Source organism: Amblyomma americanum, chromosome 7 (assembly GCF_052857255.1).
Source record: "Amblyomma americanum isolate KBUSLIRL-KWMA chromosome 7, ASM5285725v1, whole genome shotgun sequence".
Classification (NCBI taxonomy): domain Eukaryota; kingdom Metazoa; phylum Arthropoda; class Arachnida; order Ixodida; family Ixodidae; genus Amblyomma; species Amblyomma americanum.
The window spans coordinates 21109181-21134099 of record NC_135503.1 but is presented as its reverse complement, the minus strand read 5'-3'; the positions used below and the strand labels follow the sequence as shown (position 1 = coordinate 21134099).

Here is a 24919-nt window from a genome sequence, read left to right as displayed (position 1 = left end):
AAAAATATTGTCGGCGAGTACAGGACAGCGCCTCGCATGCTCTGCTTCCGGGCTGTGAAGAGTCCGTGGATCTTCCACGGACTGTCTTCAAAACGAGCGAAACCTATAATGCTGCGCTTCTACCTGAAGATGACCATTAAGGAGTTATTTTACGCCGCTGCAGTGGCTCAGTGGTTATGGCGCTCAGGAGCTGACCCGAAAGACGCGAGTTCGATCTCGGCCGCTGCGGTCGAATTTCGATGGAGGCAAAATTCTGGAGGGCCGTGTGCTGTGCGATGTCAGTGCAAGTTAAAGAACCCCACGTGGTCGAAATTTCCGGAGCCCTCCCCTACGGCGTCCCCATATGCTGAGTCGCTTTGGGACGTTAAACCTCCATAAACCGTTTTCAAGAAGTGACATTGGGAGGATGGTTTATTGATATCTGTTCCTCATGAAACTAGCATATTTTTTTTGCACCGTTTCGCATGTACAAAATTACTCAGGAGGATCGTGCGACGTCCTCCAGACAGAGACCGGTCGTAAACCAAACGCCAGAATAGTCTCATTGGTCCTATACCTAGATTGCCTGACGTGTCAACAGCGTTTCTACGCATAGCTTCTTGCAGCATTCTGTTACTAAGTTAATCGCTGCCTCATGGGACCCCTGTGCCTAGAGATAAAGGCATTCTGGCAGAGAGCACTACGTCACGAGTTTGATACGTAGTCGTGGTCGCAGCTTCCTGACGAAGCGCCAAATACTAAATAATGCGCGTATTGGCCTTTGGCCCTGCTATGAATAAACGCGGGTGGCCTAAATCAAACCGGATTTCGATCTCTGGGGGCGCATTTCCAAGGACAGCATCTCCACTTTTGCCCGGTGTGAATTTATGACTGTTAGAGAGGAGCGCGTACATCCGGTTACTGGTTGCTGATCACGTTCTTTTTGTTCTATCATCATTGAAGGACACCACTTGCAAACAGCGTCCACGAGCTGACAACATGGTGAAGCGAAACTCATTGCCGGATGTCTTGGCCATGAAGGTCCTGCGCCGCGGTTCATTGAAGAGCAACGGATCAACTTTGACGTCGCAACAGGAGGTGCCAATCTGCAGAGAGGTGAGTACCTCACAGTGTCGTTGAAGATAAAGCGGTCGGTGCCGTGCTATGAAGTGGCGGAGCATATGAATTGAATTTTGATCACTAAGCAATGACCGGATTTTTATTCAGATAAGTGGATCGCCGACCCGTCGTGGTGCCTCAGCGGTGGCCGTATTTCGATCGCGGCGTAATGCCGAAAGCGCGCGTGTTCTGAGATACTGCTGCACGCTATTAACCTGAAGTGGCGTAACAAATTAATCCCGAGGCCATCTGCCGTAGTCTTGTTTGTGGTTCATGCCGAAGTGTACACGTTGGAAGCGGGGAAAGGGGGGGGGGGGGCGTAGCTTTGGACAGACACCATCGTCAGGCTGTGGCTGCCATTCGCTACTCCGTTTCCGTCCGTTGCATTATTCCCCTTCATCTGGTCAGCTGCCAGTTGCCCTCAATTTATGCCGTGCAAATGTTTGTGGTGCCTTCGGTTTTCTTCAAGCCTCTTATGTGATGTCCATTTCGGGGAACCAGTTTCGTGTCTTCAAAGCGTGCTTCTTAGACTTCGTTGTAGTAGAGATACAATAGTGAACTTGGATTACATGCAACAGTTAATTATAGCTTCTTTAGACCACAAGGTGAAGTCCCGATTTCTAATGCCGGTTGTCTAAGACGATATTAACGTCCTCTTGATAGCTGCCTCTTTCTGTTTAATACCAAGCTACAGATGAGTAGTAAATGCGTGTAGGAATTCTTCTTTGCTCCTCGCTTTCTGCGGCGACTTCAGGTGCAATGCAGTTATGTTAAGATAACGGCACTGCCAGATGTGTCACCTGTGCGAACTCGGTCAACGTTTCCAGCGGCGCTTGACATCTCGTGGGAGCTCCCGGTCCTAACGCACGGGCTTTCTCCCTGGCCCTAAGCTTATCATTGAGATGGGGCGCACTTACGTCTATTGCGTTCATCGTCATTGCTTCATCATTATCATCATCAGCCTGACTACGCCCAACAATGACGCTCATTGCAAGGAAAAAGCCTCTCCACAGCGAGAAGTAATTCCGTTATTCATTTCCATCTCATCATTTCACGTCGTTCCGTTATCCATGTGTCTGCATATAGCTTAATTGCGCGATCGCATGGAAGAAAATGCTGTTGATTCAAAATGCTTCACTTTGTCGTTCTTTCCGGGGTTCAAGCAGAGGGCGCGGCACGCTAGAAGTACCCGACATATGACTACCGTGGCTGGGTTTCATACGCAATGTATGTGCCTTCACATGCTAGCCAAACAGACGACTGCTCCGCGCTTCAAACCCAGTCGCTGCGGTCAGGCATCGCCCTCTGTGCTATGCGGGACAGCGTCTGAGCGCTGCAGGCAAACCTTTCACTCTCGATACTCGATGTTGATTTATGTCGCAAGTGTTTGATTCTCTGTTTTTATGTGCAGGTTCATCTTTCGTGTGCCGGTTCCTGAGTGAATTTTCGCAAAAACCGCACATTGTCTAGCAGTTCATCGTCATAGAAGCTACACACCTTTCTTACGTCACACTTGTCGGGCCGACCTCGCAATTTACGAATGGGGTTTGACATCCAAACCACATTTCATGTGACTGACATCCAGGCTCTAATTATATGAATTTGAGGAAGGTTGTGCGCTTTCTTTGCAACCATTCCAATCGTCGTATGGACTCGTTCGCTGACATTCAAGAGCTGCCTTCAGTAAGCAAACCCAGGTACGGAGCAAAATGGCAAGTCTCAAGGAACATAAGAAATTTATCTGACGTTTGCCGTAGTGCTAATGCAAATTCCATCGACAGCTTAGGAGTTGTGAAATGCCGATACCAGTCGGAGAGTTTAGTAACCATGGGTACAGGTGTGGATTGTCTGTTTCGTTTTTGCTGATACACTCACGTTAGCGCCACAAGCAAGCTCTAGTGAGTGCCCCGTGACGTCATTCTGCTCGGACCATTCATCATCATCAGCAACCGGACTACGTCCACTGCAGGGCAAATGCCTCTCCAATATCTCTCCAATTAACCCTGCACTGTGCCAGCTGCGGACACCCTATTCCCGCAAACTTCTTAATCTCAACCGTCCACCTAACTCTCTGTCGCCCCTGCTACGCTTGCTTTCTCTTGGAATCCAGTCCGTTACTCTTAAGAACCATCTCTCACCTTGACTGACATTTTGGCCAATCAGCCATGACGCCACATGTGACGTCGCTGACAAATCAGCGTTACTAGTTGAACCTGGTGCGTTACGCCAAAGACGTCGACAGTGCGTAAGCGAGGAACACGGCCTTAACAGCTGTCGCTGTAAAATGAAACCGAAGGAAGCAGCTACTCGACAAGAGTCTTTCAGCGCCGTTCGATTCGCGGTCTCGAACGGAAGAAGGCACAAGGTTTCATGCTGGAAAGTTCCGTCAGCTTCTGGTACTATGCACGCAGGCTGAAGACAACGAGGAGGGCTTGTCCGCCACCAGCGAGCTGGGCAGCCATCTGGACCTGACCGTGGCCCCGGAAAGGGGAAAGTTTGGAGGCCAGGCGGACTTCATCTTCAGCTGCATCAGCTTCGCCGTGGGCCTGGGCAATGTCTGGCGGTTTCCCTACCTCTGCTTCGAGAACGGAGGCGGTGAGCCACCGAGTCACCTTAGCAGCTGCACTGATGTTTGATACGAAGGGTTTGGGATCGTCTCTATGTATGTGCAATCTGGGCGATGATGGTGATGATGTATGCAGATTAACGCTTTCGGAGAATATCTTGTTCAAAGTGTAAAGGATCACGCAGTGCAGTTAAGAACAAAAGCGGTACCTGGAGTTATCACACCTCAAATTTTGATGCAGATATTTACGGGGTCTTGAAGTTTATCGGGTATACATAATAAAGTACGTAAATCGACGGCGCTACGTGGTCCCATATGGATGCGTCAATGATGATTTTGGGCGATAAATTACGGTTTCTAATCTGGCACGTGTAACTCTATACCTCTTCTTCTCGCGTACTACCTAACGTTTTTTTTTTTTTGCAGTGTGGTCTAAACAATAATCATTCTACTCAATTAGATAACTATTTATTCGAACTCATAGACCAAGGTGTGGGAAAACTGTCTTGTTCTGCAGCGAGCAACGAGCTTCACATAAGAAACAGCATGTCAGTATTTGGTTACTTTCAATAACAGGTGAGAAATTTGGATTTCCGAGGCTCGCACGAGATCGGAGCATCTAGAGGAATTTTTAATTTTTGTCAGCGCTACCTACAGTTATTGTACAAACTTTATCTCGCATTGTTGAGTCAGTCAATATGATGTGCTCTCTCATCTAAAATAGAAGAGAACGCATCACCGTCGTTAAACGCACTGTAAAAACAAACCGTCATTTTGACGGCCACTTTTTTATCTATTTTGACGAGCCGCCGGCGTCAAACGGGAAAGACGGAGACTTCGCCGTGAACGAGCGGGCGAGGAGAAAGAGACGGAGAGCGCAACACAAAACGAGAAACTTTATTGGCTGGCGCGTAGGGGTACGTCATGTGAGACGTCGCTCAACGCGCGCTTCCGGCCCCGCTGTCAAGGAAGGAGTCCGGTTGTCGTGGTTCCCTCTCGCTTTTCTTTGTGCGCGCTGCTTCTGCCCGGGTGTGCGTTCTGATTTTTGCGCCATTTTGCCTTTTTGTGTGCGACGCGTTGGAAGGCCGCGAAGACGCAATCAAGGAACGTATGGGCTGCAGCCGAAAATCAACTGCAGCGGGTAGAGGTAAGTGTTCTGCTTATATGCTTCGTACGTGCAGTACGCGTTCTGTGAGGCACATAGCTACGAGGAGCACGCTAGTTCTCACGCGTAATGTATACACGCACCGATGGCCGTGGGCCCGAGATTGCCGTTAAGAGACGTGCTTCTACGTAAAGCGTGAATCGCGGCCTCATGGTTCAGCCACGTGCAGCGATTTTCAGGGGCTGCGTGCGCCCACGTGTAAAAAAAAAACTTCCTGTGAGGAACACTGAAGCGTACGAAGAGCATTGGCGCACGTTAATTGAAGAAAGTCGAAGAAAGTCGTTTATAGTATCTCTATCATGCGGGCACATACAATCGCGATCGAGCCTGACTTTCGGTTACGATTACTGCTACGCGGGCCAAGGATCGAAATCGAGTTGGTCGAGCTCTAGCGCGCCATGCGCCTCTGTTTAAATGCAGAACACCTTATGAATGAGCTTAATGGGCAGTAAAAATTGTCGTAAAAACCATTTTTTACATTTTCAGTTGTAATTCAGGCCAAGACATGTGCTATGACTACCATGCTGGCCATCTGCAGCTCCCTTGAATTCATGGTGTCGGCACTACTGTCGTAGGTTCGTAAAATTATTCGTCAATAAAAAGCAGACTACTTTTCGTGCACTGATCAGCTTTTTTCTGTTTTATTTCTTACGCTCTCTCTTTTTTGTTGTTCCTCGCTTCCTGGCACACCGAGCCCCATACGTCGGTGTCCGGTGGCGATGGGGCAGCTCAGTGTTTAGTTCGTGTACTGATAGTGTGCAGTTTCATTCTTGTATAGCATTAAGATATGGGCCTAATTATTTCAGCAATAGTTATTTCCAAATAAATTCTATTCATTTTTATAGCTTATTGCCTATAAGCCTCAAACAAGGGCCAAAAATTTCTTTCGACTGGCGTATCCATTAGCTGGGAATTATTGAATCAAGTAAATTTGTAGTCTTGTAATTTTATACCGCATTTTCATCCATTTCTGCTGAAATGATACTGTACCCGAGGTGTAGAAAGTGCCTTGATGACAGCAGGATCGTTGGAAGTATGGTTATGATTTATTATTGAGATGCATGTATCTGATCACTGATGTTTTCTCTGGAGTCTAATAACATGTGGCTTGTGAATTCCCAGCATGCAGCTGGAGGGGGGCTGGAAGGACTGCCAACAACTCCGCACCTTGCTGTGATTGGTATGTATTTGTCATTTATAGAACTTTGGCTCAAAACATGGCTTGTACAGTGTATTTTATTATTCTACGATGTAACCTGATTTTGTGTAACTTCACTCTACTTAGTAGGACATATTCAAAACTTAGGAATGAGGCTAGCCCTGGATGAAAGGCTTAATTGCTGCTTCATCTTATGTATGTACAGTTTGTTTAATAATTAAACATGATAACAATGTGCAAGTTTGGCCAGTAGTTTTCCATTCTTATTAGAGTGTACAAAAAATTTGGAACTCAGTAGCAGTACTGTTGATAAGTGGGGAGGGTGGGGCAATCTCCGCACTATAAGGTGATATGCCAGAGTTCATCGAGACTAATGTGCGGCCTTTTGACTTGCCAAAAGCATGACGTTCTGCTAGAAAGCATGAACGAAGCTGAGCTTGGCTTTTCTCATCAATGTCATGGCAGGCTAGGTACAAAATGGAGGGCCTTTGAAAAGTTGCCTCGGTGCTTGCCCAAGTTTCGTTACCTCATCACTATTCCCCATTATTTAAAAAAAAAAACGAAGTATTCTGTCGACAAAGTTAATTCTTTTTTGTCGTGCAATATTTGTAAAGCTTTTTCCATAAACAAGTTCTATGTAGTATGTTTACATGAAGCAAGCATCTTCAACAGATATAATTAGTGGCGTGTAAAGCACTGATAAGGGAGGGCACGTTGCATGTGTCTGTCCACTGCCAGGGTACCATAAGGCCTAGCAACAAGACCCAGTATGGCTTTTTACGAGTACATTTGAATTCGGCTTCTCTCAGTGGACACATCGAAGGCCATAGAGTTACTCGAATTATTAGATCACCCCTTTAGTGGGTAGCGTTTGCGTGTGACTAATTTTTTTTCCTTGCAGGATCAAGCATGGGGGACATAAAGAAGATCATCGTTGCAGTGGATTCTACAAGAAGTCTTGAGAAGGCCATGGGCCTCCTCCTTGGTGCCTTCTTTGTGTTCAACGTTGCGTACCCTCCCGACTGCCCCCTCACCATGGAGCTTTTGCAGAGGTAAATGAGTGAATGTGGATGATGCGTTTGATAAGCAATCGGAATCCGAGGCAATAGTGTGAGCAGCAGGCTTCTTTTTCCTGAGGAAAGGCACTCGCCCTCCTTAGCCAGTGCCTGCAAATGATCAGTTCTGCCCTGTTCCCCTGAAATTCTGATGTCGTCACATACATTCCTCTCATGCATTTCTTCGTTCTCTGGCACAGCACCGTGTTGCTTTTTTGGCACACCTGTATGGTGATTTGCCAGTCACAGGCGTCTTTAGAAAGTAGAATGGTAAGATTATTGACATAGTGCTGCTTGCCAGCAGTACATGCTAACAAGCCTTGCACATTGGCTAGCTCTGGCAATTGCGAGATGAAGGCGGGACTTTTAATTTTAAATTGCACCCAGTTCTGGTATTCTGACACTTGCAGAATTGCGGATTTGATCATTGTCATGTGATGAATGCACAAGCCTGGCAGTTTGCATTGCCTAAACTTGGTCACGTGTCCTATGAGTGCATCTAGATAACACTTTTCAGTGGTTTGCTTATTTTTTTGGTTGGCTACTGCAAGAAAGGTGCTAGAACGAAGAACCAGATAGGACGGGCGACTGTCAATTATTGCTAAATGTAATGTGTGCAGCACTTTTATAAGTACCGACGTCAGGAAAAATAGGAGCGAGGATTAAGTGTAAATGCAGTTATTTTAAGTCGCTCTACTATGTATCGTGTCCACTGGCTAATGTCCTAGTGCAACATTACAGTGTGTCTGACTATGGGTTGCGTCCACACATGTGGCAAGTTGCCGGATGCCTCTCTGCACTTTTACAGGCCTCAGGTTCCCTTGTTACCATTGATGCGGTGCTCGCTGTAGCCTGTGTACAATCAGCCCCGAGAAAGTAGAGCTCTCTACCTCACCTTCTGGGCACTCAACAAACCTTTTGCAATGTTGAATGTCAGATTTCATTTTGCATTGAAACGGGAGACTTGACACATAGGCAGGACAGCTTCACAGGTACTGTCACAACCATTACATGGCACTTTCCCCTTTCACCTGGTGATCTTTTAGGGGCTGGCAGGGTTATTAGCCCTTTTCAAAAAAAATTATGCTGTGATCCCATATTTGTCCAGAATTGCTCAGTACTTGAAATGGACAGGTGAAAGAGCCATCGTGAAGTCTGCTATGTTGGCACCTGAGAAGTTGGCCGCCCTTTGTGTCAACAGTTGCAGCGTAAAAGAAAAAAAATTAAGACATTCATCATCGTGACAGGTTTGTTAATTGCTCAGAAGATTTCAGGTGTGAAATTCCGCTTATTTGTGGCCAAGGGCACAGAAATTAGAATGAGCATTGTGCAAATGGTAAGATGATGAGGCATGATAATGAGGTTTTTAAATGTATGCATGGTTGCCACATGTGCAATTGCAGCCTATACCTGGACATCAGGGTGTTACATCAATACTGACCTATGTTTGCGGCTGATAGCTGAAAACACTGAAATGCAGCAAAATGCTCTTGCATAGTTATGGTTTCTAGACTCTGTGTATGGTTCCTGTACATGATGAGCACCTATTGTTACTAGAAATACTATACGGTGTGTATCTGCAATTGTGGGCTGTTTTTACGAGTTATAATAATGGTTACATTTAGGTACATCATCTATTGTTAGTGCATGTATATGTAGCTATTTAAGCACACTACTAGTGTGCTCACATTTGTTGCTACCTGATTTTAATCTCGTCTTTCAATTTCGTAATACTGTGTGTTGCAGAAGGTAGTGCAGTTCACACATTCATGGCATTTCACGCGTGTAGGCAGAGTATGTGATTGGCACAGTTTATGGAGCATGGATTTATTCTATCCTCGTTTTGTTTCCAGGTACCTTGGGCAGAGCAACCCAACGAAAGGGCGCGGCAAAGGCAGGGCCTGCGGAATCGCACCAAAGTTGCTGAGCCTGCTGAATGCACTTTAATTTATGAATAAATGTGCAGGTAGAAATGTAAATTTGTTTTTGTTGCATGGTTTATGAGGTACTGCCCACTGCAAGTGACTTTCATGTGGTCAGGTTCACCACACTATATATTGACACAGAATTATGTTGAGACTTGTCGTGTTGGGCCATCATACTGACAACACAGTTGCATTTCATGTTGACAAGCCAAATTTTGGAATGGTTAAAAGCATAGTCATTTCGAAATTACAGCCTGCTATTACCTTGATGGCCAAATGCTGTACTGACAGTTATAGATAATTTCAAATTTGCAAAAAGTCTTGAAGTCATAAAAACAGTTTTAAAATTGACAGCTTGCCATCGCAGACAATCAGTGGTATAATTACAGTTTGGCTATATTTTCAAATCGATAAAAATGACATCGAAGTCAGGATAAAACATTGTCATTTAGAAATGACATCTTGCTGTAACTGCTACGGTCAAATGCTATCAAATTGACAGTTTGACTGTATTTCACATTGACAAGAAAAACATCAAAATGATGGAAAAACTGTCATTTAGAAATGATGTTCTGCTGTCACTTTGATGGTCAAATGTCATCAAATTGACGGTTCAGTTGAATTTCAGATTGACAAGAAAGACGTCAAAATGATGGAAAAACTGTCATTTAGAAATGATGTTCTGCCGTCATTTTGATGGTCAAATGTAATCAAATTGACGGTTCAGTTGTATTTCAGATTGACAAGAAAAACATCAAAATGATGAAAAAGCACCGTCATTTTAAAATGACGGGGTGCCATCATTTTAACGGTCAAATGCTTGGAAATAGAGCTGCCAAGGTATTTCCCGTCATTTTGACGGATTTTTTTTTACAGTGCGGACAACATTTATCTCGATCTAAAGCACAGCGACAAGAGCGTTTAAGAGCTATTTTGAAGCGAAAAGCTTCACTAGGCTCGTCAACACCGGGCTTCACGCGAGCCACACTACAGATTTGCCACAGCTGCGCACGCGCTAAACCGAGTGACGTCACGCGAAGCGCAGGCGGTCGCTGCTGCCGCAGCCGTAGTAGCCACCGCGCGCTGACTCCGTCGTCTGACCGTGAAACCGAGTGACGTCACGCGGAGCGCAGGTGGCCGCTGCTGCCGCCGCCGCGCGCTGCCTCCGTCGTCTGACCTTTCGCCATGGAAGGAGGAGAAGAAGACCCAGAATTGGTAGCGTGGGAGTTGGCTCAAAAGCAGCGAATATATGAAAAGTGCAAGGCTTGACAAACGGCTGAAACCCCAGAATCACGAGAGGCACGTCTTTCTGAACGCTTTTCGCTTCGAGATATCCAGGCTTAAAACTTTAGCTAAGCCTCAGCCCAACTTTTTTCAATGCGAAAACTACTCAAGCGTTGGCGAGAAAGGTTCTAACTTGCGTGTGCCGAGCTATCCTCAAATGAGCGTTATTAAGCACTTCCCTTTCCTATGGGTCGCCATAATGTGTGTACGGTAGAGGGTGCTGGTTCGCTGTATTAAACCTCCACCTCTCGTATCAGTAGACGTGTCGCAATCGCTTCCGAAAAACGGCAATGTGAAGAAGCAGCGTTAGCCTGTAAAATGACCTTTGGAACAAGGCTTTGTCTGTACCATTGGGAAAAAAATGAGCGATTCTCACTTCCTGTTTCGTTCTCATTCGACGCAGGCGCATTCCTTTTCCCATATGTAGTCTGTCTCCTCACAACGGCGGTTCCCATGTTCTACCTGGAAGTGGCCATGGGCCAGTACCTGAGCAAAGGTGGCATAGGAGTATGGGCGATTGCGCCCATGTTCAAAGGTACGCTAACCACTGTTCGGTTGTTTACTGCGTGACTAGGTTAAGTGTTCCTCGGAAACGAGCACTCATATGCTACACCAGTAAAAGAGTCTGTAGTTAAGTGCCGCTCGAATTCAAAGGGCCCAGATATGGGTATTGAGTCAGGAATGAGCACATGACAACTACACGATAATGGGCTCGATGTTGTCGTATTTTGTTGAATAAATCTCATGCGACACTATCAAGCCATATGGCCATGATCCAATCTTTGGCTACAAAAGGCTAATTAATTAATTAATTAATTAATTCAAACGGTTCCTATGATGGACTCGCGTTGGGAGGGAGATCAAGCAGGAGCGGCTTTCTGTAGCAAAATTAAATGCGCATTTAAGTCTCTTTATGTGCTTAAATGTGAAAGCATATCGGGTTCCGCTGCCTCCTCTGTTATACAGGAACGTAATTAAGCATCGATGGTAATTGCCTAACCAGTTAATCAGTCGACCGAATTAATTGAGTACTTACTTACTAATTAATTATTAGTTAATCAACTATAAATTGATCAGGCTCATTGACTGTTAACCAATAAATTTCATTATTATTTCTATCGTTTGTTCAATTCTGGATGAATTACTAGCAATGCACCAATATCGTGAATCACTCAGAGTAATTAGCGAAACTAAAGGTGTTTTATTATTTATTTAATTATTTTATTTACTAAATCGGTTATTTAAACTTTCCATTCAATCATTACTAATCATTACAAACCATAATCTTACTGGATGATGGACAGTTCATGAGAGCACGCTCTGTCTACACATCCTGTCCGCGGCACTCATGGCTCGAGAAATGCTTTCGCATTAAAATAAGCAGACAAACTCCCAGTAAGAAGCAGACAGCTATCGGGAAGTAATATTGCACAAAGAACGGCTATAAGCAGCGCGCGCTGTGTTCGCCGCAGGCATCGGCATCGGGTCACTGACTATGATGTGCATGTCCAACATCTACTACATGGTGATCGTGGCGTGGATCCTCTTCTACCTCGTCTCCTCCTTCACGCACACGCTCCCGTGGCAGCACTGCGACAACCACTGGAACACCGACAAGTGCTGGGAGTACAACGAGACGCACCCGAAGCCGCCGCACAACGGATCCGTCACGCCCATCGTCGAGTTTTGGGAGTGAGTGCGGAGTTGATAAGTTTGAGTTGACAATAAACCCGTTGCGGTGGCTCAGTGGTTAGGGCGCTCGGCTACTGATCCGGAGTTCCCGGGTTCGAACCCGACCGCGGCGACTGCGTTTTTATGGAAGCAAAACGCTAAGGCGCCCGTGTGCTGTGCGATGTCAGTGCACGTTAAATATCCCCAGGTGGTCGAAATTATTCCGGAGCCCTCCACTACGGCACCTCTTTCTTCCTTTCTTCTTTCACTCCCTCCTTTACCCCTTCCATTACGGCGTGGTTCAGGTGTCCAACGATATATGAGATAGGCACTTCGCCATTTCCTTTCTCCAAAACCAATTATTATTATTATTATTATTATTATTATTATTATTATTATTATTATTATTATTATTATTATTATTATTATTATGAATTGATAATCACATCACATTATACCTAAAGACGTCTCTATCTGGCACGAAAAAACCGTGTTTCAAAATACCCAGTAGGAATATTTCAAAACAGCAAAAAAAAAGGAAATCGAAACCGCAACTGAGTTTTCTCAAAAGTATGACGTCGGGACAAACCACCCTATGACCTAATGTATGTGCGTTGATTGGCTTGACTGGAGACTGTAAATGACTGTGTGGGTCATTATTTGTCTGAAGTGACCAAAAACAAGCTCAAACTGTGCCTTTCAGCACGCGCACAGCGAATATCGACGAGCGCGCAAACTCTGACGTCACACACACAAAATTTCCCATAGGAATGGCCTCGATTGAGGCCACGAAGTGACTAACTTTTAAATCAATCTGCGCTGCAGCAAAATGCCGCCCGGCTGCAAAAGTTAGCACAAAAGATCAGGAGAGTGCGGGGAACGGACCGTGAAAGTTTTAGTCCAATAAGGGAAGGTAGAAAAGAGGTACCACCTTCACGTGTCCCTAAGCTACCACCTTAGGGTGCCTTGAAAGCGGTGATGACCATCGATACACCCTATTCCGTCCTCGCTCCTAACGCCCCCTCACGGTTATCAGGAACAACGTGTTGGGCATCACGTCCGGACTGCACGAGATGGGAGGTATGCGCCTGGAGCTGGCCCTCTACCTGTTGCTTGCGTGGGTCTTTGTGTACTTTGTCATCTGCAGAGGCCTCCACCAAAGCGGCAAGGTAAGTCCGTGGGCCTCTTCTCGATTTGCCTGAGCGCACTTCGTGTCTATTAAAAGGCGCCAGGAAAGATGAAGCACGAAGGTGGTTTATCTCTAGAAGGCGCGTGTAAACCGCAGAATGAACGTAAAACAAAAATGGAAAGAAAAAGAGTACTCTTCTGCGTTTTCCAGATCGTCTGGGTGTCGGCCATGTTTCCGTACTTCTGTCTGTCCATTCTCCTCGTAAGGGGCGTCACGCTTGACGGATCTCTGGACGGTCTCTTGTTTTATATCACGCCGGACTGGAGTCATCTGCTAAAGCCAAAGGTGAGCCCGGTTTTATAATGACGCGCCGTTAGCTTTTCAGCGAGTGCTTGCACGGAAGGCACTCAAACTTTCTGCGCTTTTTGCTTTTAAAATAGCATGCGCTATAGAATTACGCTGGTACACCCATGTAAGGAGTTCTGTTAACCCATTCTACCTGTGCCCATGTAGCGAGAGCTCCGGATTTCGATATTGATGCCGCAGGCAGTATAAGCAAGTTTTTGCCGCTGCTTATGAATTCGCTACACCTGCATTCCCTTAGGCTGGCTCACAACCGCCGCTATGTTACGTTGAATTCCAATGGCAGATCGAGAGCGCTCCGCCGGATCACAAACGGAGCGCGTAGTTTAGGCGGAGATCACTCCCTCCCATTTTGCCAATGGAATGCATGCGCTCCCGCGGGGGCACTTCAGCGCAAGAATAGCTCCAAGTTCAGGCAACATGGCGGCGCCCTTCGAAGCGCGGCCTCTCGCTTCACCAGCGATTCGTCCTTGCCGCCATACTGTCTCTCACGTTCACGGCAAACAATAGGCGCACGAAGCTTTCGCTTTGTGTGATTATGCCCGCACCACAAAATTCTAGTGATGAAACGCGCCAAATTTTCAGAATGCTTCCTTATTTACAGAGCTGCTAGGCTTAGAGAGTACGCGTCGTCTGACGTCAGAAAGCGCGGGAGGTTCAAACAAGTCAACGATTTTGGTCTAAAAGCGGTCACAAAGAATTGACCGCTATGGAATTGACATCCCGTTAAGAAAATTTTTTGTTTTAACTTGTGCGGACGCGAACAAAACGAAAAACAATTACATTTGGGAGAATTTAAAAAAAGTAAAAAATACTGCTTGTACGTTGCCCGAATCACCGCGTAGCGACGACAGGAGGTTCGCGTATGCGACAGGACGGATGCAGCCGGTCATGACCGGAAGCAGATGCGGGAAAGTAAAACGTCGCGCGGGGTTCCGGTCAAATCTGCCGATTTCGGCGGAGCAAATATCGCTGCTCCACGGAGCGATCCAGGATCGACGTCTGATCCCGATCTGCCATTGGAACAGACAACTCGCACTCCCATTTTGCCATTGGAATACGATTGCTCCCAACAGAGCAGAAAAACTTGATCCGGATCTGCCATTTGAATTCAACATTAGAGATGGCGCTGGTTAACACCTTAAAGCTAAATTGCCCATTCACATTCGATAATACGTTATCTCCCGTAAAACATGGAGGGTTCACCAGTCACCTGTGTAGATTGATGTGCATAGCAAGCGACACCTGGCACTTGTGAGTTGGGTTGTCATCTTATCTCTTATTTTTCGTCGTTCAGTCTGCAGCTCAACAAAAGTAAAGAACAAGCGAGTAGTTTCAGCCTTGCACTACAGTTGCCCTCAAGATTTCCTCAACTGTAGTGACCGCTGGCCTTTCTAGATTTCAACGAACGAAACTGGCACTTCTGGCTATACTGCACGCAACACTGACATTTTGTCTGGTATTTCACGCCCAGGTTTGGATTGCTGCCGGCACCCAAGTGTTCTATACCTATGGGATTGGCTACAGCTCGGTGCTGACTCTTGGCAGCTACAACCAGTTCCACCATAATTTCATGAGGTTAGACTTCCACCCATTTTATTTTTAGGCGCAGCTCACAGTTCGAAGTGTCGAAATTAAATTCCTCCGTTCTTTTCTTTGTACTTTTCCTCGCGCAATTTTTAGTTAATTAAATGAATTTACTGTAGAAGTATTTCGCAATTCTTCACGGCGAAGCACCATGCACAAGCAGCTTGACTTAGGCCCAAGACGTACACCGATGCAGTCGAACCTCGTTATAACGAAACGGTTTATAACGAAATAACGGATGTAACGAAGGAATGACGATTCCTCTTGGAAGCTCGGTCAGCACGGGCTATAACGAAGCTACGGGTATAACGAAGTAATCGCCGGGCGTCTTCAACTTCGTTATAACGAGGCTCAACTGTATGAGAGTACCAGTAAAATAGAAGGAACAGCTTCAAGATAGCACCAGTAATCAAATAAGTTTACAAACAGTCCAAAACATGAAATTAACGTTGCGAATTACAAAAGAATATAACTGGACCAAAAATCTAGAAAATACATCCTAAATCAGCAAACACGCACAAAACAACATAATGCTCATTAGAGTTCGAAAAATAAAGACCTGAGCACTCTTCAATTCAAGCCTACTGTGAGTATGAATATGTTGAGTAATACTGGAAGATTACGAGCCAAAGATTGCTGTTTGTAAAATATAAGAAAGCATGGAATTTGCCATACATCCAGATTTCTAGTAGGTATATTAGTGTTTCGGCGCTGTAAACCAGCCAATGAGGCTATATGGTTAGTAACTGTAGAAGAGGAAAAAATATAATTTTTTTGTAAGCGGAATTCACGTGTTTTACAGGAATGTTTTACAGCTGCGATGGTTATGACAATCGCATCTTAGAATTATATCGCACATTGTTTCATAAGAGTACAATATAAACGTGTTTTCTTATTTGCTAGGGCGTTACGGGTGACGTTGTCGTTTTATTTCTAAAATATGCGCATGATGTTTATTATTCCCACATTTAAATTATTAATCTTTCACACTGTTTTTGATCAGTGAAGCATGAGTGCAAATAAAGCGCGGTCCGTGGGCAGATTCATTTTAAACGAAGCCCCGCAATGTTTGCTTGGTCCTTTAAAACTCGGTGTAGGCGCCCTATATCACGCCAACTATGTGCTTCATTGCCATATACCCGATAATATAATGGTTAGTTTTCTCTTGCTTGCTTTCACCTCATTGCAGGGATTCGGCAATCGTTTGCGTCGTCAACCCCATGACAAGCGTTCTAGCCGGAACAGTTATATTCTCCGTGCTTGGTCACATGGCTTTTGTGGCTGACAAGTCGGTAGGCGATGTAGTGAAGTCGGGTAAGTGCGTTGCGCTCGACTACAGTGCACGGAACAAGCATATTAAGCACACGAAGCTGTGTTTCTGCTTGAATGCCATAGCATTTAGGTTGTCGTCTCGCATAAACCGCGCGGTTTCTCCGTAGCGAAATTCACTGACTGGCCAAGAGGGGCGTGACGTCATCAGCACCGCCAAATTTGAAACTATGACTAGAATGTTCAAGCCCTTCCACAAGGGAAGAAGCGATTGGTCTGAAAATTTCGCCCTAGATGCTTAGGGTGTTAGGGACCTATATGGTGGTGGATGGATCCTTCGGCCTAGTATGGAAATCTCAGAGAGCTCCTTGTATGTGATGAGGGGGTCTTTGTCTCCGTGTAGCGGGGTCTTTACGGCCGCTCGGGTGTATACATGTCGAGCGAGGCGATGGGCAGCCTCATTGCCTGGTAGATCCTCATGAGCTGGAAGCCAGATGACTGAAACCTCCCGGTTTAGCGGGTGTTTCCTCAATAGACTGGCCGCCTGTTTGAAAATTAGGCCGTTGCCGAAGTTCATAATAGCCGCCTTATTGTCTGAGAGAATAGTTTTTGGCTCTAGCACCTGTACATGCTGGCGCTATCGCAGCCTCTTCGGCTGTTAAAGCGTTACGCGTATTAACGGATCCAATTACCTTCTGGGAGTGGTTCCCATCTACCACTGCTATGACCGCGGCCGCTTTTAGCCCGAAGGCAGCATCGCAATAGGTGATTCCTCAGGAGGGTCTTTCATTAGTTTACTTTGAATAAATTTTGCTCTATGCCCCCTGCATAATGAGCTTTCAGGCGACTCAGAGGCTTGCAATCTATGCAACATACCTCTGAGTCAAAATCATCTAATCTGGCAATGCCCCGAATCTCCGGGAGCTAAACAGACTGATCCCTTTGATCAAGTTGCCTGGGAGTCCTACATCCGCAGCCCAAATGCGGATTTACAAAAGATAGTCCTACGCCTGGCGGAGGAGGCTTCCGCCAAGACCTTCTCTGCGGTCACGGCCCAGGACGGCCGGCAAAGGGGAGGCCCTCCCTCTGGCTGAGCTTCTGCCCCGAGGTCCGTGCCGGCGTAAATAAAGTCTTCTCTCTCTCGAGCCCTTCCATTGGACTGTCATATGGAATTATACTAGGGCGGCCCACTCTTTCGCCTTAATCCACCCGCTAATCCGCCGTAACCCCCCACTAATCCACTTTAATCCACACACTAATTTCAAGTCACCTATCTCAATCCACCCACTGATCCTCACTAATCCACCTTAATTCATTTTCTGAGGGTGATCCTACTTCCAAAATTTGGGGAGTTCTTTGGAATATTGGAGGTGGGCCAACTTTGAAATGCAATCGCATTTTATTTTTTAAGAATGTGGTTAAGAAGGCTCCAAGTGTTATTCATTTGTCGCTCCTCAAGGACTCTTGATGGGCGGATTTTATGTAAAAAGCGGGGTCTCATAATGGAAGACGTACACCCTTTTTCTAAAATACACACAACACGGACGTTGCTTCTAATTCGTGTAGTGGGGCTCCCTAGCGCCTCTGGAAGTCCTAAACTCAAGAAGATTAAGGATTAAGTTTCTCCGACATTCGAGAGATTTGGAACGCGGCCAATGAAAAACTATACACACGGCATGGTCCAGAAGCAAATGCGATGGGCAGTACGTTTTTGTCAAAGACCGTGCATGCCGGTGCGTATACTCACAGAAAAACAAGCCAGTTCAGCTTGTTTACAAAAATGTGCACAAAGAAGGAGAATGCGTCTAACGCAAGGATTCAAAACACCAGAGAGTCAAAGCAGTAGGCAATAAAAAAGAACCCAGCACAAATATTATAAACTGGCAAAAGTGTGAAAAGAAAAATTCGATGAAAACAACAACGTAACTTTGTAAAAAGTATTTCTCTTTGCTGCAGCGTATTTTTTTTCCCCTGCCTCTGCAAAGCTTATAGGTCTGGTCCTGATTTTATGTCAGAATGAATTAGGCGTGGTGCCAATAGGGTTCGTACCATGCCCGAGCCATTATCCTATGCGTGAAAAATATCTGTAAAGACACATGCTAGTTACCACAACACCAGAAAAATCATATCAGTTTAAGTGCTATTCTGTTTTAGAGTGCGTCATCGTCTGAGCAAAACAGCGTCCCGTCATGGTTCTGCATTTCTATACTACTGTTAGGAAAATTTCTCACAGAAATTATTCGGACCGCATCTCATTCTTCAGGAATCCGTGTGCATGCCTCTTGGCGCTGAATGGTGAGCTGTCAGTGTATGACTGAAGGCAGTTCCGCCTTCTCGGCGCCAAAGTTGCGAGCTGTCAGATATGATAGGATCTTTCCACTACAGTCACGCAGGGCGTGTGGTGTGAAGGACTGCACGGAAGCAGTAAAGCATGGAACGAGCTAAAATAAAAAAGAAGGCAGTCTCCAGTGCACGTCTTGTTTATCCCGTATCGCTGCTGCAGTGCTTCATCGTTGTGCAGTCTGCAACAAAAATTCATCGACCATCAATGCGATTCATGTGGCGGAGTATGCGTAAGCATTAGTGTTCCACCGGACGTAGCAGCCGCTGCTGCTGCTGCTGAGTTCAGACCTAGCGAGTGGGTGGCGTGATCCAGACCATCAATAATCACGTGACAATCCGCACACCCTCTCCACTTTCCCTACCCCTCGACTCTAATTGGCGACCACGGCGGCCGTATCGCCACCCGTCGCCTCTCACCCACTCTTCTTCTTCCCTCCCCCACTTTCAATTTTCTCTTTCTCCTCTCTCCAGAAAGTAGAAAGCGAATTTCCCTCTTTCCATTTTGCGTCCTGCCAACCGAGGCTTCACATGCCAGTGCCGACGACAACGCCAGACACTTTTTGCGATAAGGGGTGTTCTAATGCTAACGCATTAAAAATTCGTAGAACTCGGGCTGCGCAAAGGGGCTACACTCTAACCGAATACGTCTTTATTGGAGAAAAAAGGGAGTAAGCTGTCCTGTAGCGCACTCTTTTTATAAAAGGGAGTGCACTAGTGGACAGCTTACGCCCTTTTTACTCGTTGCTGTTTAGAGTGTAGGTTTGTTTGCAGGCTACATAAACATCCACTGAATAGCGCATAACGCATTTGCGGAAGAATTTCATGTCTGTCTAGAGGCCCCAGTTTTCGAAAAGCTTTGCAGTTTACTGCAACAGCAAGGTCTGTCTTTAACGCTTCGTTATGTATGATATCGCAGCAGTGTTAGGGTTGCTAGCATTTAGAGCTATGAAAGGGCTTATTAAGCGGTGCGATGCGGGCTTATGTGGTATGCAGCTTTCCTTGGTAAGAGTCCCTCCTCAGAACCGTCTTCTGTCTTGCATGGCTCGCTCAGGACCAGGCTTGGCCTTCCTTGTGTATCCAGAGGTGGTCACTCGACTGCCGGGTGCGACGATCTGGTCCTTACTATTTTTTGTCATGCTTCTCTGCCTGGGACTCAACAGTCAGGTATGATCCAGTTAAGTCCACATAACTGAATTTTCCTTGCAGTTGTATACGCTAAAGGAATGACTGCATAAAAGTCAATGGTAGAGAGAGGGCAGGTAGATGGGTTTCTTGCATATACAAAGTGAACAAGGGAGGGTGAAGCCTCAGGGATCTTGCCAACGTTTCGACAACAGGACTTGTTCTCGTCTGTGCAAAGCGGTCGGTCATCACTGGCGGGGTATAAATAGGACCTTTAATACGGAAAACGTGAAAAGATCACTTGCAGCATTCGCGGTCAATGGCCTCGCCAGTCATTGTGAGAATGATGTGAATTGCGGAGCAAACAACCCTCTGGTGGGCAGACAGTCACCTCCAGCTGCCGGCAGTTTCCGTGGCGGTTCGTTAAATTTTGCGTCGAATTTGTTTTAAAAAGCTAACGACTGAAAGAAAATGTTCTGCTTGTGGATGAATAAATGGCGTCACTAGTATGGGGCAAGCGCCTGCAAACAAGAGGGGGAAAGCGTCAGCAAACAAGAGGCAGCGACTACGTGGAGCATCAGCAAACTGCGCCTCTTTCTTTCTTTGCTTTCCTACTCTTTATTTCCGCCAATTATCTGCTTTTCTTTTTGCAGTTCTGCCCATCTGAGGCGATAGTCGCTGGCCTCATGGACCAATGGCCGCAGCTTATCCCTCGAAGAAAACTAGTCGTTTTCTGTTTGGTCGTGTTCCAGTTCCTGATGGGTCTCCCGATGGTGACTCAGGCAAGCACTTCGCACTTCTCTTCCGTCGACCTGAAGACACCATATTAAACTTCGGGTCGCACTAAACACAGCGAGGAACTGTGAGCTAACAGAGACCTCAGCAGAATAATCGTGCTGCGTGGATTATACGTTATAGAATAAGTATCTGCCGCCATTAACTTGGACTAAATCGGCTGCGAGAGTACGTTCGGTTAAAAGGGCTCCAAAGCTTCCGTGCCGGCTTTCACGTTTCTTTCGGTCACTCCACATGCTTGTACCTATTTTGTGTAAACACCGCTTCTGTTTGGTCGGCGAATACGCAACGTCACCATTAGTCTTGTTCTTCACAAATGAGAACAGCACACACTCACGGACGTTTCGTCAGAAATAGCAAGGTTTGCCTGAGAACAAAACGCATAAAGCGTGAGAGTGTTGCACATTTCGCACCAGGTCACCCACGTGAACGCGGCGAGCTCTAGTGCGGTGCTGTTCTTAAGCTACATTTCAGTACATTCCGAAGTGGGGGGAGGCGCCGCGAACAAGAAAACGGCATCTCACGAGAAAGCCATTTCGGTTCTATTTACGAATAATGCAAATGTTCTACTGAAAACAAGCTGAATTAACTCCCCTATTGAAAAACCCGTATAGGATCATAAATGTATACACGAGTATTTAAGGAATCATACAGGAGCGGACAGGTCTGCTGAGATACTAATAGGTTGCGTCTGGCAGGCATTAAGGAATGTACATATCATATTGGCGCCTTCCGTCGGGCGTACAGGAAAGTACAGTTCGCTATAAAAGCTGTCTGGCGAGCATATAGGTATGCACACGTTCTTCTAGGCGCCGTCACAGGACAGACAGGCCTGGCGCGAACCTCCTGGTTCATACAGGTTTGAACAGGACCAGCTTGAGTTACTTGTACAGGTTCTAATCGGGCCGGTCAAAATGAACTCTTTCCCTAGCGCACACCGACCATCGTTGTAGCCCGCTGTAACGGCGATTGCGTACACAAATTTCAAACACCTCTGCGCTTTTCTTGAACATGCTGCTCCAAATATGTGCCTTGAAGCTAAAGAATTGCATTTCAATTTTCTGTTTCGGTTGTCTTTTTCGCATGGCGACAAACGACTATAAACTAGCTGACTGTTATTCATCCTGATCGTTCTTAGTCTTCTCTCTCCGCCATTTATTGCAGGGCGGAATGTACCTTTTCCAATTAGTGGACTACTACGCCGTCAGTGGTATGACGCTGCTATTCATAGTGTTCTTCCAGGCGATCGTGCTTTCGTGGATTTACGGTAGGTCTTTGCTTGACTCTTCTCTGCACAGTACAGTGTGTGTCAAAAATACACAAGCCGTATAGAGCCTGGCCACAGCGGTCGCCCAACCTACTAAATAATGCGGCTCTTGTGTAATCTGCCAGATATTTAGATGGGCAGTTCCCCTCGGCGCCTACAGGTTTAGGTAGTCAAAGGCGCAACGGGGGCTCAGTAAAACCTCCAGTGTGACGTGCGCAGTGACCTCGCCACTTTAGGCAAAAGCTGTATCCTAAAAACAATTTTCTCGGGGATCTAAATTTCGCGTTTGTCACGAATCGCATACAGCTCTCGAAAAGTTGCTACGCAGCGGTGGTCTGCGCATCCGCCTCGCATACGAGAGGTGCCGTGTTCGATCCCCAGTGCCGCCGGGTACCCACCGGTGATACAACGGGTACAAGCTTTCCCCTGGCCTGGTGCTCGACTTATTTAGGGTGGAATGCTTGGAGAAATGGGTCTTTGACCCCACCTTCAGTAGAAGAAAAATACCTTGTGCCATGGCGCTCTTTGGCCACAGATGCCCTTGCGCGATAAAAATCCATCATCATCATCATCATCGCAAAGTTGCCTCCGCGAATAATTTGCGCGAAACGCATACTGTTAATTGCGCCATAAAGTGTCTGTTGTAAGCACTGTGTATGAACCGCACCTATAAACATTAATCAACACGTCTCGCCTTCGTTGAGAAAGCTCCATTACTGCGGATGGCAAGAAAGCCCCCTCCAGTAGCCCTGTCTCTTCGGCTACGATGGTACTCAGCCTTACGCTATCTGTGTCGAGCTTTTGACCCGTCAGTGTGAATTGTCTAGAAACCATCGACGCGCACAAAAGCTGTCGTCGCTTTTGACTGCTTTTTGGGAGTCAAATTTTGCATTAGCCACGTGACTGAAGTGAGTCTGTGAACAAAACGATACTTTGGCCCTCGTCGACGCTGGGTGATTCAGCAAATGCTGCGCGATGTCAGTGCACGTTAAATATTCCACAGGCGGTAGAAATTAATCCGGAGCCCTCTGTTACGGCAACTCTCTCTCTCTTTCTTATTGCACTCCTTTCTCGTCACTTCCCTCACTGCTGATAAGTGAGACAGTTTCTCCGTCCTTTCTTTTCCTTGAAAGTAATTTTCATTTTTCGCAATTGAAAAATTGTAAATTATCAGGTTTAACATCCAAAAGCGGCACATGGACTATGGGGACATCAGGACATCAATGGAGAGTTTCGGATTAATTTCGACCACATGGGGACCTTCAACGTGCACTGACATCGCACAACACACGGGCGCCTTTCGTCTCCATTGAAACAGGGGCCACCGCGGCCGGGATTGAAAATGGGTCCTCCGGATTAGTAGACGAGATATTTCCGCATCTGGAGTTTTTCATTCCGTGGCGGCGACCCTGTGAAGGCTCTGGATTAATTTTTACCGCCAGGAATTCATTAATGCGCATTCACACCGCAACGCACACGGTCCTTTTCACCTTCCGCTTCCGCCGCGTGGGATTCGATCCCGCTACCTTCTGTTTAGCAGCAGAACATCTCAGCGACTGCGCCACTGCAGTGGATGTAATCGCAGTATCATGTCACCTTATATTAACAGCATGCATCACGAACAGGAGGTTTTTAAAAGTAGGAGTTCGAACTGACTAGTCAATGTCAAACCGTGAGGTCGCGTCAACGAGCTTTAGAAAACAAACATTAAGCTAAATTTACTCTCCATGCAATTAATATTTATTAACCAAAGAAAATAAATTTTTAAGAATTTTCATGACTACTGTACCCTTGCTTTGATGCTACCATGAGTAAACCCAGTCAAACCGGTTTTCTTTTCAGGGACAGACACCATATCCGATAACATCAAAATGATGATCGGCTACCGGCCAGCACGCATGCTCCGGCTGTGCTGGTCTGTGCTTGTGCCGGCCATATGTGTGGTACGTGAACAGCAATTGCACGGTCTAAATGTCTAGGAGTAATTATTATAATCACACCTCAAACCGAACTGCCAACATCGTACGAAGTTTTCTTAACATTTCCCATGGTTAGCTGACGTTAGTCAGCAAAATGTAACAAAATTGTAAGCGCAATGGCCAGTTTGTCGTGGCTAGTTGCAGTACCCTAAAACTAAAAATATTGCGGATACTGGCTTCGTATTTACTCAGAATACATGCTCGTTTTTATAAAGAAAATTCATACCTCGCCGATGGCATAGCAAAGTGCGTTTTTTATGTCTGACAAGGGAATGACGTTCTATCCGTAATAACAAGTCAAATAAGTTCATTTCAGTATAACAACTTATTCTTATCACCACCTTCTGCAATGCCTCTTAGCACTGAGATCACTAATAAGTGAACATAAGTTATCATAAAGGAAAGAGTAAACGAAAAAGACGGGAAAAAAACTTTGCTCAAGAGACGGGCACTCGCGGCAGTAAAAACGGATACGGATCTGCTAGGGGAGCCTCGCGAAGGCCCCTCTGCAAAAAGACCAGAAAGGTAAAAGAAAGAGCGAAAACAATGACCATGAAACAGAACATACAGGGTCGTCCATTCTTAAGGTGAACACGCGAGCGCGTGGCCGCGCTCCACTAAGCGCCAGTGCGTCCGGACCGGCCGCGTATTGAAGCAATGCGACACGCAGAGGAAGCTGTAGGCGGTGCTTCGCGTCGCCCGCCAATTCGCATCGATGCCCAGCAATTACGGACGCAACACTGTGATAGCCGTATGTAGTTTTAAGTGTTGCACGATCACGGTGGCTTGAAAAGCGGTTCTCGCGTGGCTGTTATTACTGACAGGTAACCAGGGGCTTTCAAATGGCGATTACAAGAAAAAAAAAAAAAAGCTGCCAACTCTTCTTTTCCACGCAGGCCATATTCCTGTTCTCTGTGATCAAGTACCAGCCACTCGTGTACGCCAAAACGTACGCGTACCCGTGGTGGGGCGAGATGCTGGGCTGGCTCATGGCACTCGCCTCCATGGTCATGATCCCCACGTACATGATCTACTTCCTTGTCACCACGCCCGGAACTCTGCGACAGGTGAGACACAACCAGCACGTCGCCAAGCTTCTTACTCAACCGGCGAGGATGGATACTTAAGCCGGTCGTCAATAG

The 24919-nt window shown here is 46.3% G+C and overlaps 2 protein-coding genes across 2 annotated transcripts in view; both read left to right on the top strand.

Annotated features, from left to right (window-relative positions):
* LOC144098644 (sodium- and chloride-dependent GABA transporter 1-like) overlaps window positions 1-24919 on the top strand; it is a 37985-nt gene that overhangs the window by 10187 nt on the left and 2879 nt on the right. The window contains exons 2-14 of the mRNA XM_077631444.1: window positions 943-1095; window positions 3510-3693; window positions 10656-10787; window positions 11725-11944; window positions 12960-13092; window positions 13263-13397; window positions 14890-14993; window positions 16192-16316; window positions 19666-19778; window positions 20390-20518; window positions 21696-21798; window positions 23641-23741; window positions 24674-24844. Of these exons, the coding sequence (XP_077487570.1) occupies window positions 979-1095; window positions 3510-3693; window positions 10656-10787; window positions 11725-11944; window positions 12960-13092; window positions 13263-13397; window positions 14890-14993; window positions 16192-16316; window positions 19666-19778; window positions 20390-20518; window positions 21696-21798; window positions 23641-23741; window positions 24674-24844 (1767 nt within the window). The 5' untranslated portion in view covers window positions 943-978. The remainder of the gene's footprint in view (window positions 1-942; window positions 1096-3509; window positions 3694-10655; window positions 10788-11724; window positions 11945-12959; window positions 13093-13262; window positions 13398-14889; window positions 14994-16191; window positions 16317-19665; window positions 19779-20389; window positions 20519-21695; window positions 21799-23640; window positions 23742-24673; window positions 24845-24919) is intronic.
* LOC144096794 (uncharacterized) lies at window positions 5931-9022 on the top strand. Its single transcript, XM_077629673.1, has 3 exons — window positions 5931-6009; window positions 6890-7040; window positions 8897-9022. Exons 1-3 carry the CDS (start codon window positions 5931-5933, stop codon window positions 8988-8990), a joined length of 324 nt encoding a protein of 107 aa, XP_077485799.1. The 3' UTR covers window positions 8991-9022.

Bases quoted from the DNA above. Each gene is read 5' to 3' on its own strand.
- LOC144096794 (XM_077629673.1), top strand. From the start codon at position 5,931: ATGTGGCTTGTGAATTCCCAGCATGCAGCTGGAGGGGGGCTGGAAGGA. The intron at 6,010-6,889 runs GTATGTATTTGT...TTTTCCTTGCAG, and splicing joins TCCGCACCTTGCTGTGATTG to GATCAAGCATGGGGGACATA. The intron at 7,041-8,896 runs GTAAATGAGTGA...TTTTGTTTCCAG, and splicing joins ACCATGGAGCTTTTGCAGAG to GTACCTTGGGCAGAGCAACC.